This window comes from Gadus macrocephalus, chromosome 15, assembly GCF_031168955.1.
Source record: "Gadus macrocephalus chromosome 15, ASM3116895v1".
Taxonomy (NCBI): Eukaryota; Metazoa; Chordata; class Actinopteri; order Gadiformes; family Gadidae; genus Gadus; species Gadus macrocephalus.
In genome coordinates this window covers 3228824-3240769 of record NC_082396.1, presented here as the reverse complement: position 1 = coordinate 3240769, position 11946 = coordinate 3228824, and the positions used below count along the sequence as shown (strand labels likewise).

The window sequence follows — 11946 nt, the reverse complement described above, 5'->3', positions numbered from 1 at the left end:
TAGATCCAATAGTTTTAAACTCCAACAGACTTCAAGTGAGTTAACGTTTTGCATCCTAGAAAGAAACATTCTTCCACATTCCACGACTGTCGCCCTAAATAGAAGCGTCTGTTAATTTGACTAAAAAGTAAACAGTGAAACCACATTATTCTTGACAGAGTAGTGTAACCACCCACACTGAGACGCCATGTGGTGGCGGTGTTCCATGTTCTCTTGCGCAACAACAACAACAATAACAACAATAACCACAACAACATCAACAACAACCACCGGGGACAGGTCTAATCCCTGCATGTGGTAAGAGAAGCTAAATTAGCTATGGAGCAGCGAGCGGGTTGGAGACATGTTGTGGGGCAGGGGAGCTCAGCACCCTGAAGGAAGCCGTAATGGACTCCATGGGGTTTGGCCGACCTGCAAGGACGCAGCCAGCACACCGGCTGCGTAATATAAACCGAGACAGGCGCGAACAGAACGTGCAGAGTGCTGTAAGTGAGGGGAGAGCTGGGGGGGGGGGGGGGGGGGGGGGGTATGAAACGGAGAGTTTAGCTTATAGAGTACACACACTGTGGAGCATTAGTTCACGAGAGCAATGGAGACTGTAGAGGTTTATGAATCACATGTAACACGTAACACAATTTTTTTTTTAACGTTGCTGTTTGTATTAAAGGTGCAATGTGTAGAATTAATTGGCGTCTGGTGGAACAGACTTATGAATGGAATATAATATTCAGAATTGTATTTAAATGTGTGTATAAACTTATGAACGCATGACAATACATTTTTTTATGATACCTCAGAATGAGCCGCAAAGGGAGCGGGTCCTCTTCCACTTGCCCGCCATTTTGCAATGCCATGGTTCTACAGAAGCCCACAATGGACAAACAGCTCTTTAGAGGATGCCTTTTTAATTTTGTTTCATGACCTTCATCTTACTTGTAGAGCTTCACAGACTAAATGACGCCCCAGTTGGTTGCAATCTGCAACCTCACTGACTGCTAGCTGCCACTAGATCCTACACTATGCACCTCCAAGCAGCTAAAATGTGTAGTAGCATAAAAGTAAGATAATACTTGTGCATTCATTGTACACTGGAACACGTTCAAAGACCCTTTATATCCTTCCTATTTACAGTATTCCAGCCAACCTCCCTGGCCTTACTATTAGCTCTGGTAGAATGCATGGCTACACTTTTGAGATTATATTGGATAAAGATATTGTTTTACAGCATCTGTCTGAGTGTGGCACACAGCACTTAGTGTTCTCTGTGAAGAAAAAAGATTACTTTGAGAAATGTGCTGTTGTTATGAACTTTCAATGGCCAATTTATTTAACATAAGATCCCTTGTCTCTTGTCTATTTTTTGTGTGGGAAATCGCTTGCAGCAGGTGCATAGTTGGTTTACAATTTACGCCTGCATAAACGTGTTGAGCAAGCCAGTCATCTCCATCCAGCTCTGCCAATCAAACCAATCCTTAGTGTTAATTGGTGTAAGTTAAGCCCCGCCCACTGTATTCGAGTGATTATTTATCATGTTGGGAGTATTACGTTGGGAGTTGTTGCGTTAATACTGCACCAGAAACCATGAAACACGACATATGAATACGTGGTATGAAATAGTACTGAAGGCAGTCAGTATGTTGAGAAACTAGTTATTTCAGCATCGATGGCATTTTTCTACACGTTCTGTTGAAAATAGTGAAGATAATGTATACTATTAATGTAAGGTTATAATATTATTTTTTACACCCTCTATAATATTGAGGGTGCAAAACAGCCACAGAAGGGATAGACATGCTCTACAGCTCTCTGAAGGATTCATTCTTTAGCTCGGAAAGGAATAGGTTTGGTTATGATATTCCTCATTTACAGTTTTCTAGCAGACATAGCATTTCAGAAATGTTGCAGAAAAGCTCATGGTCTCTGTGCAGGTCAAGGCCTCCCTATCAAGAACAGCTGTTATTCCCTTCCACTGAATCGCAGCATTGTTGCATACAAATACAGATACCAAACTCCACAGCTCGACAATCTGACCCATTTGCCTGTGATACAGTGCTCCATTTCATCTCTAAGCTAAACTAGCAGGCTCCGGAATTACCATATCGTGGTCACATTAGCACAATTGGATGAGTTTAAAGCGTGTATCAGGTTGCACACATGCTCTGCTTTGCTTCTTCGCATTCTAAATTGGTAAACAAAATAGAACTAGATCGTTGAATATTAGTTTGTCTTTGTAAAATGTAATTTAGTTTAATATCCCGCCCACTTAAAGCCTACTTCAAGTATGTATGTAAATTGTAATGAGGGTAACTGAGTACAGTCAATATCGCACAGCTAGACACTTTTTTTTCGCAAGGCGAAGCAATTATGAAGGCACACTTTAATTAAAGATAATTTTGTCATATTTTTTCCCAAGAATTTACGGCTTAGCTTGGTAAGCAAGCTTAGGCAAAACTGACAAGCTAATAGAAATACTGTACCACAACAAAGGTAATTAATAGGTAGAAAGCATTACCTCATCCAGATCAGCATACTGAGAAAACAAACAAAGAAAGACATTTCTTCCAGGTTACAAGTATGTCAAAATGTATATGGTAAATGTATATCAATATAACAATATTTAAGAGTGTATTCATGGATTCAGTTCTAAAAGAGAGTTTAATTTATGTTTTTCTGTGCATCAATAGATAGATTTAAAGGGGACTTATTATACCACCAGGTGTGAGTGTGATTAGCCTTACAAGCCGTTTCGAAAATCGGCCTAATATGACATCACTAGTGGGTGTGTCCACCTAGATCTGTGCTGGATAGATGAGCAATGTTTACTTCAGTCCACTGGGTAGGCTGGTAGATAGATCTATCCAGCACAGATCTAGGTGGACACACCCACTAGTGATGTCATATTAGGCAGATTTTCGAAACGGCTTGTAAGGCTAATCCCACTCACACCTGGTGGTATAATAAGTCCCCTTTAAGTATATTTTTATAAATGTAGGCTAGGGATGGGAACAGTAAATGGACAGTTAATATTTTGATGCTTTGATGTATTTTGAATAATGAAATGATCGTGTTTGTGTGTGTGTGTGTGTGTGTGTGTGTGTGTGCGTTTGTGCGTGTGCGTGTGCGCGCATGTGTGTGTGTGTGTGTGTGTGTGTGTGTGTGTGTGTGTGTGCATTAAATCCACACACAAAATAACATGTGACTATGTTTTAGGGTTAAATGTCAGCGTTACCACCAGTGTTGCCTTTAAAATAACCCCAATAGCCCCAATAGCTGCCCTGGAAACACTTTGTCTTTACACTTCTGTATGTATTCGGTATGTACGTGAGTTTGTGTGTGTGTGTGTGTGTGTGTGTGTGTGTGTGTGTGTGTGTGTGTGTGTGTGTGTGTGTGTGTGTGTGTGTGTGTGTGTGTGTGTGTGTGTGTGTGTGTGTGCATTAAATCCACACACAAAATAACATGTGACTATGTTTTAGGGTTAAATATCAGCGTTACCACCAGTGTTGCCTTTAAAATAACCCCAATAGCCCCAATAGCTGCCCTGGAAACACTTTGTCTTTACACTTCTGTATGTATTCGGTATGTACGTGAGTTTGTGTGTGTGTGTGTGTGTGTGTGTGTGTGTGTGTGTGTGTGTGTGTGTGTGTGTGTGTGTGTGTGTGTGTGTGTGTGTGTGTGTGTGTGTGTGTGTGTGTGTGTGTGTGTGTGTGTGTGTTGGTATGTATCTTTGTTTGTTGATATGCATTCAGGAACATTTGCAATTCATGGACAAGAGTAAAGGCTTGAGCTAGCTTTCTATCACCCAGTATCTAGAGAGCTTCTTGAGCAGTCTGTGTGTGCATGCCCAGCATAATGTATGGGCTCGTATGTATGCAGAGGGAAAACGTGAAAGAGAAACCGATGATCTAGGGGGATGTTCCTCAGCTTGTTTCCTTCCCTGTTTCCCATATCCCTTTCTCCTCCTAATCCTCTCTGTCTTTGTCGTAAAATCACCATTATAATCTTTCCTCTGCCCCGCGTTTCTCATACATCTCAACAGCTCCCCCAAAAGGTGAAAAACGGGTTGTTAATTATACTTTGGTTCTAAACCTCGAGGGGAAGTGTTTATTAAATTTCACGGTGTGGCGTAACGTGTGCCACGATTTTATTAGATTGTACCAGGTTAGATTTGACGTTCAATGAAGGAACACATCAATATGAACTAAGCCATAACACTAGAAAGTGAATATATTTTGTCTTTGTTGTTGCCTGAAATAGATTACTAATGAACAATACAGTTATCCCATGTAATTATCATTTTCATTTTTTATATTTTGTTATCTTTATAAATGTGTTATTATATAATCCTTATTATGTTTTCCATAGGCTACATAGCCTCTTTCTGTTTGTACTTTCCATCTTTCTTTATTTAACATATTTCTGCTGAATTCATCTCATTGCTATAAATCAAGCTATTTAATAAGACACAGAACTACTGATAATTAATTAAAAAATAAACTATTCATATAATTTAAGCCACTGTCATTCTTAATGAAAAATGAGACTTTGGTCTGATAGTTATTACTCCATACTATTGTTAGACAACTAACAACGTAAATCAAGTGAGTCTAGAAACAGATGGTCTTATTTACTGATTAATGATTGAAAAAAGGGCTATATGAAGCATACATTTGTACACAAATAGTAAAACATATTTTTTGATAAAAACGGCCACAATTCAATGGATATAGGATAAGAGGCAAATGGAGCTGGTGATTGTGACAGAAGTTTTATTGTTGTTCTCACACGTGTCTTTCATCGATATTTTGATTACAATTTTATATTACCATAATTAAATATATATCGTACCCCCCATCACTACTAGATGGTGCTGTTTTTACCAGCGGCAAAAGTAAACTGACGTGGCAGCGTAACACCTCACTTCCGCTATTTTGTAGTCTTGTTGACATCCTGGCTGACATCCGTGACACTACTCCGTATTCCCTGGGCGTATGTCAGCGGCGGATGATTCCGATTGTTAAACACTGTGTCTGTGAGGGTCGGTGTGTTGTGAGGTCGGGTGCATGCGGAGAAGGACGCTCGGCTTGTGAGGGTTTAGTGACGCTGCAGGGCGAGCATGGAGTCGCTGGTCCGGATGCTTCTCGGTGGGCTGCTGGTGGAGGTGTGCAGCGGGGTCTCAGCGAACCGAGGGGGATACCAAACGTTCACGGATGAGATCCCCTTCAAGATCTCTTGGCCTGGTTCCGAGTACACTCTGGTATGTACCGGATTTGCAATTATGTGTAAACGGCATAAGAACAGATCTACACTTGCACCATGTTAAGAGATGACATTTCCCCATGTCCACAAGTATTGACAGCCACGTTTCCTTTATTCCAGCCCACATCAGGTGCACTCTACAATGAAGATGACTTTGTCATTATGACCACAACGGAGAAAGAGAAATATAAGTGTCTCCTGCCTTCCCTTGCATCGGGAGATGGGGTGAGTGTTGGCATTGGGATCGTGTATTGCAACCACTTAGAGGCCATTCCTTCCATGAAGTATGCCCGATTCATGTACATACAAGTCCTATCTGATTGTATTTAATGTCGATCAATTCACCAATACTGAACCTCTGCGTACACAGCTTGGGACATTCTCTTTGTACCTGCATACCTTTGGTTTCCAGATAAGTCTCAAGCATTCAATCACTGAAGACACAGAATGTGTACCTTCACTGAGATTGGGGTTGTGATGTTGATGTTAATGTCGGCGTGATGACAAATGAGCTACTAGGTGCTACCGGCACACCACAACTATGGTCCTAAACAAAGTGATTATGGTGTTTTAGGATGATGATAAAATGTACAAGGGGCCTACACCTGGAGTCCTGCTAGAACCTCTCTTCAAGCAGAGCAGCTGCTCCTACAGAGTGAGTCACCTCTTCTGTGTCACCGTCGCTTTAATGCTTTTGTACAAAAGAAGAAAAAGAACCAACCAGCATGTCCTCTTTTCAGTTGTCTATAGTTTTGTTGATATGAATGTATGTTGCATGTAAGTTAATGCAAACTTCTTTTTAAGGGAAATTGAAACAGTATTATGTTGTGTTGTGACCCATCCTAGATTGAGTCATACTGGACTTATGAAGTCTGCCACGGGAAACATGTAAGACAGTATCATGAGGAAAAGGAGACCGGGCAGGTTAGTTTTCTTTTGTGATTAAAGAAGAATTCATGATTACTGTGGCATTTGTCTTAGGTAACATATGGAATGACTTGATAAAGAGTAGGCCGATGTGGACTGAGAATTATTTACGTCTTTCTTTTAGAAAATCAGTATTCAAGAGTACTTCTTGGGCATCATGACGGAGACGGGTGAGTTGGGTCCACATTGTGGATGTTCACTACATGTGCGTACCCATTGTTACATGCTAAAGGCTTTGATATAACTGGTTGAATCGATGCGCTTGTTTGCAGAAAAAGGCAGTGAAGCAGAAGATGTCAGCGCTGAGAACGAGAAAGAGGTGCGTCCCTGAACCACTCGTCTGTGGTTTCCTGTCCAATTTCAGTTCTGACGTGTGTTCTCAACAGATGTCTGAAACCCGTTTTCGCTCCACTGTTTCTGCGTGGTGTTGTCGCGGCTGACTAGGTGCCCACCAGGAACATCGAGGGCCAGTTCACGCCCTACTACCCCGTGGGGATGGGCAACGGCACGCCATGCGTGCTGAAGCAGAACCAGGCGCGGGCCACCTCCGTGATGTACGTGTGCCATCCCGAGGCGAAGCACGAGATCCTGTCCATCGCCGAGGTCACCACCTGCGAGTACGAGGTGGTGATCCTCACCCCGCTTCTGTGCAACCACCCCAAGTTCAGGTAGAGCTTCCCCCATGAACCCGCTGGTTTATCGGCTACAGTGTACCGCTTGGGATGCACCGACTTATCGGCCGTGCATCGGTATCGGACGATATATTGGCCGATATATTTAAGAATAAGACAAAAAAGACAACGTTCATTAGGGGCGGTGTTTATCTGTAATGTTGCATCGATTTATAAACGATTATTTTTCATTCATTTGTTCTTTAAAAGAAGATTATATTAAAGCTAGTTTCATACATTTGTAAAATTGAATGTGTGCTCATTCAAAGATAGTGTGATGAAGGCCTGAAAGACTTTGAAATGTTTTTTCTTTAACAAAGATTGTTTGTTCGCTATAACATCTGTATCGGCCCAGAATTTCCCAAACGTTGTACGCTATATGTAACAATAATTATATATATATAATAGTTGATGCTTTATCTAAAGCGTCTCACAACAATACATTGTAATTTGCACACATTCATTGTGCATGCAATCTTCACATGGGTGGGAATCGACCCCCTTAACCCTGGCAGAGTGAATCCTTTGCCTCTGCCAGTTAAGCTCGGCAGAACAACGTATGTGGTGAGCTATAAACACACACAGCCATACGCTTGTCTTTGTCTCTCTAACCCGAAACAGAGAAATATGTATATATGGCATTAATATAATTGTAATTTTAAACCTGTTACATAATAATAATAATAATAATGTAATTTGGCATTATAAATATCATCCAAAGCCTCTTACAATAGCGAGAGTGTACATTTTTGTTGTTGTTGCATGGATGCCCCAGTGGGTTTCCGGTGGTTTAACCGGTAAACAGTGTCACCGGCCAGTCATGGCGTTGGTATTAAACGTGGCCGTGTGTTCCACCTCCTGAGCCTCGCTGACACTGACCCGCCCGCGCTCCCCGTAGGTTCAAGTCGTCGCCGGTGAACGCCATCCTGTGCCAGGCGCTGGCGGGCTCCCCGCTCCGCCCCCAGCAGCTCACCAAGCTGGACACGGCCCAGCAGGAGCAGCTCAAGCCCCCCTTCTCCTCGGTGCTGGAGGCCCGCGAGGCCCGGGAGGTCCGCGGCGAGGTCCGGGAGGTCCGCGAGGTCATCGAGGTGAGGGGGCTCGTCCTTGGGCCGAAAGGAGGCCGTAGTCACATGGAAGACGTTACAACCGGAGTGGTTAATATAAATCATGTGATCATGAGGCAGGTACTTTTATCTAAAGTGAAGAAGAACAAAAACAAAGCAGAAGGACTTTGTTTCCCTTGAAACCACATGACAGAGTGCCTTAGGAATTCAAACTCGAGGATAGTAGATGAACCTGGATATGTAACTGTGGTGCATAATGCTCACCTCCAGAGATGCTATGTTTCAACACGGTTAGCTTACCGTTTAACTTGACGTTGACACGCATCGCTGCCTCGGTGCTTTTTTGTTTCTTGAAAATGATCGGCACATTCCTGCTCAAACAGTAAATATTTCTATTTTATATTTGTTTAATGACTACTTACGGCTCACTTTCTTTCGCACCAAGCGAGACCGTTGTGTGTGTGTGTGTGTGTGTGTGTGTGTGTGTGTGTGTGTGTGTGTGTGTGTGTGTGTGTGTGTGTGTGTGTGTGTGTGTGTGTGTGTGTGTGTGTGTGTGTGTGTGTGTGTGTGTGAGAGACAGAATGAGAGAGAGAGACATAAACACACACACACACTCACAAACACACACACACACACACACACACACACACAGGGAGGCTTTGAAGTGTACGACAACGTGGAATAATTCGGATATTAAATGAATGTTGGCACCTCGGTTTGTGTGTGTGTGTGTGTGCGTGTACTTCTTGGTTATCATGACGGACACATGCTAAATCCCACATATGTGCTTCACTTACCTGGCGATTAACGTGAAGACTGTGACTCTGTTCCCAGGAGGACACTTCCCCAGTGAGGGAGGAGGCCTTCTCCTCCACCCACAAGCCCATCACGGTGGGGGGCTCGTCCCAGGTCACCGTGGGGAGCACCCACATATCCCGGCTGACCGACGACCAGCTCATCAGGGAGTTCCTGAGCGGCTCGTACTGCCTGCATGGGGTGAGGCCTGCTGAACACACACGCACGCACGCACGCACGCACGCACGCACGCACACACACACACACACACACACACACACACACACACACACACACACACACACACACACACACACACACACACACACACACACACACACACACACACACACACACACACACACACACACACACACACACACACACACACACACACACGCGCGCGCGCGCGTGTCTCTGTCTTAACGGCCTTGCTTGTGTGTCCCTGTAGGGAGTGGGCTGGTGGAAGTATGAATTCTGTTACGGGAAACACGTGCATCAGTACCATGAGGTAAGTGGTCTCGCCTAGCGGTCCATCCAAGATGGCCCCTAATTCCTCCTCAGGCCTTGTATGACACGGCCAGTGTGAACAGAGGCACTTCCATTCTTCTTAGGATCCAAAGTGCAAAACACTTCTTGGGTGTAACCGGGTGGCCAGTAGTTTCTATGCGTGTCTTTCTGCCACCCGGAAGTTACTGCTAGGTCCCACGGGCATCGATAAACTTTCTAAACATCAAGGTGCATCCTGGAGAACATCCGGTTTGCACAACGGCCGATCACACCACCAGAGGCGTGTGGCGTCTCACTTTGAGTGTTTGGAATGGGACCAGCGTGCGTGGCGCTGCCTCGACTCACCTGTAGGATAACGCGTCTCCCACCAGGACAAGGAGCAGGGGAAGAACATTGTGGTGGTCGGGAGCTGGAACGCCGACGAGCATCTGGAGTGGGCCAAGAAGAACGTGGCGCGCTCCTACCAGCTGAAGGACGACGACCTGCAGAAAGTCAAGTAGGGGCTGGTTCCTCCTGCCGATGTGTGCCGATGTGTGTGGCGTCTTTATTGTGTATTGATTTGTTTGTGTGTGTGTCCTTCACCGCAGGCTTGTGTCTCACTTCTATGGCCACGGGGATTTGTGCGACATGACGGGGAAACCCAGACAGGTCGTGGTCAAGCTCAAGTGAGTTTTCTGCCCTATTGTGTTTTATTTAATTGACGATACATAACTTACACCATTGAAACAGAAGGGCTGGTCGCTTGAGAGCAAACCATCGGTGGTTTCCGTTCTTTCCGTCCCTGATGTTAAGTGGAGAACGATAATGGAAGTTCTGTGTTTGAGTCTTAACACGCCTGCTTGTTTTGTGTCAGGTGCAAAGAGTCCGAGTCCCCCCATGCTGTCACAGTGTACATGCTGGAGCCCCAGACATGCCAGTACATCCTGGGGGTAAGTCGTGAACAAATCTATACCTAAATGTAAACAAACATGGAACCATAGGTGATGTGTTACCTTGAGCTAAACTAACCTCTTTCTTGTGATTGTGAGCTTACTAACTGCTTAAGAGTTCCATGTTTAACTATTTTATGTTTTTTGTTTGTTATTCGCTTCACTTTTAATCCTTTTATTCTGGCATGTTACATTATGTAATGTACCATGTAATCTCAATGTCAATCATCTGTCTATATGTTGTGTTGCTTTTATGCTTTTGTATGTTCTATCTAACATCGACCTGCAAGGGACTACAGATGAAAAATATTTTTTTAACTAAATCTGGTGCATTTATATGTCCAATGCAATGGCCATATTGATTAATGTGCACTGTCCCTTTTATATAAATAAACAAAAAAAAAATAATATTGCAAACACATATATATATATATATATATATAAAAATAAATAATAGATGGATATGTATACAGATAGATAGATTATGTGGTTGTTGTTCCAGGGACATGATGGTGATATAGTTAAAGGATTGTAGCATCTATACAAAGCATCTCCTAAGGGGTCCTGCCCTCTCCGTGCTCCAGGTGGAGTCCCCGGTCATATGCCGGATCCTGGACACGGCGGATGAGCACGGACATCTGTCCATCTCCGCCTGAGAGCCAGACCGCCCAGACCGCTGCACCCGGGCGGGGGGCTGCTGAAAGGGGAGAGCGGGGGTCCTTCCTTAACACTGTCGGACGGTGGAGGAGGAAGGGAGACCGTGGAAATAGACACCAAGAACAGGGGGGGCCGGAACACAACCTCCGGCAGACGGGGGCTGAAACCCTGCCTCGACGTAAAACCAGGACCACCGTCCAAGCCGACCAAGAACAACCCCCCCCCGGTCGGTGTCATGGGACTTGTTATTTTAAAGCCCAGGGCAGCGGCCAGGACAACGGCTGACTTTGGCCAAACCAGAACTCAAGATGGAGACTCACAGGCAATGGACTTCATGCTGCTTCATATATTTGCTTTCCTGTGCGGGGCCAGAGAACTCGAAAGACTGATGAGGATTATGCGTTATTATCTTCAGGAATTGCAACATCTTTTGCATTTTAGTTCTTGGTGTGTGGGTAATTAGAGTTCATTACATGTTTGTCTGTGTCACTTTACGGTTGTAGATTTAAAAAGCCAATATCTGAAATTTCTTTAACTGTGAGAATGGGTGCTATGCCATCTTAGTGGGTGAGTGTGTAACTTATAAGCTAGCTTGTGCTTTGAGTGTTTGATTTAAATGTCACTTCTGGTCAATTATATTTTCTTTTCTGCAAAAAAAAAGTTCAGATCAACAACAAATTATAGAAAAATCTCCTTTTACAAAATGAATGATATTAAAGTGAAGAAAGTGAAACCCCATGTGTTAACGTTACATTCCAGTTGGCAGTCAAATTTTAAATGAAAAACAAACCTTTAAAACGTTCCACTTAAATCCCAGTTGGCAGTAATTTGACTGACTTTCTTTTAAAGTGACTTAACTGGAACCGGTATCATTTGTATGCAATTTTTTTTATATCAAAGATCTCAGATGTAGCCATCTATGTAGCATCTACATTCCCAATATTCGGGTGCGATGACCATCTAGACCACCAGGGGGTACTACGGCTTATAACCTGTGGCCCATTATATGGCATGTCAATGTCATGGATGCATACGGTCTTTGAATCAACATCAACTGACGACTAAACCGCCCAAATAATTATCAATAATAATTAAAAACAATATGTCTCAAAATATTACAAGCAAACGCTGTCATCA

General features: G+C 43.6%; 1 protein-coding gene across 3 annotated transcripts; it reads left to right on the top strand.

Annotated features, from left to right (window-relative positions):
- The first annotated feature begins 4916 nt into the window (after nt 1-4916).
- On the top strand, nt 4917-11542 carry erlec1 (endoplasmic reticulum lectin 1). Of its 3 annotated transcripts, none has more exons than XM_060073359.1 (14): nt 4917-5254; nt 5377-5481; nt 5831-5911; nt 6103-6180; nt 6308-6353; nt 6456-6502; nt 6628-6851; nt 7753-7933; nt 8753-8914; nt 9165-9224; nt 9595-9719; nt 9811-9888; nt 10077-10152; nt 10737-11542. In XM_060073359.1, the coding sequence occupies exons 1-14, from the start codon at nt 5114-5116 to the stop codon at nt 10806-10808; spliced, it is 1476 nt and encodes a 491-aa protein (XP_059929342.1). In that variant the 5' UTR covers nt 4917-5113; the 3' UTR covers nt 10809-11542. The 3 variants fall into 3 exon arrangements, with proteins under 3 accessions (XP_059929342.1, XP_059929341.1, XP_059929340.1); XM_060073358.1 differs by having other exon boundaries at nt 7753-7942; XM_060073357.1 differs by having other exon boundaries at nt 7753-7954; nt 8756-8914.
- The last annotated feature ends 404 nt before the right edge of the window (nt 11543-11946 follow it).

Excerpts from the sequence above, each read along its gene's own strand:
- erlec1 (XM_060073357.1), top strand. The coding sequence starts at position 5,114 with ATGGAGTCGCTGGTCCGGATGCTTCTCGGTGGGCTGCTGGTGGAGGTG. Across the intron at positions 9,225-9,594 it reads ACGTGCATCAGTACCATGAG|GACAAGGAGCAGGGGAAGAA; the intron begins GTAAGTGGTCTC and ends GTCTCCCACCAG. Across the intron at positions 9,889-10,076 it reads CAGGTCGTGGTCAAGCTCAA|GTGCAAAGAGTCCGAGTCCC; the intron begins GTGAGTTTTCTG and ends GTTTTGTGTCAG.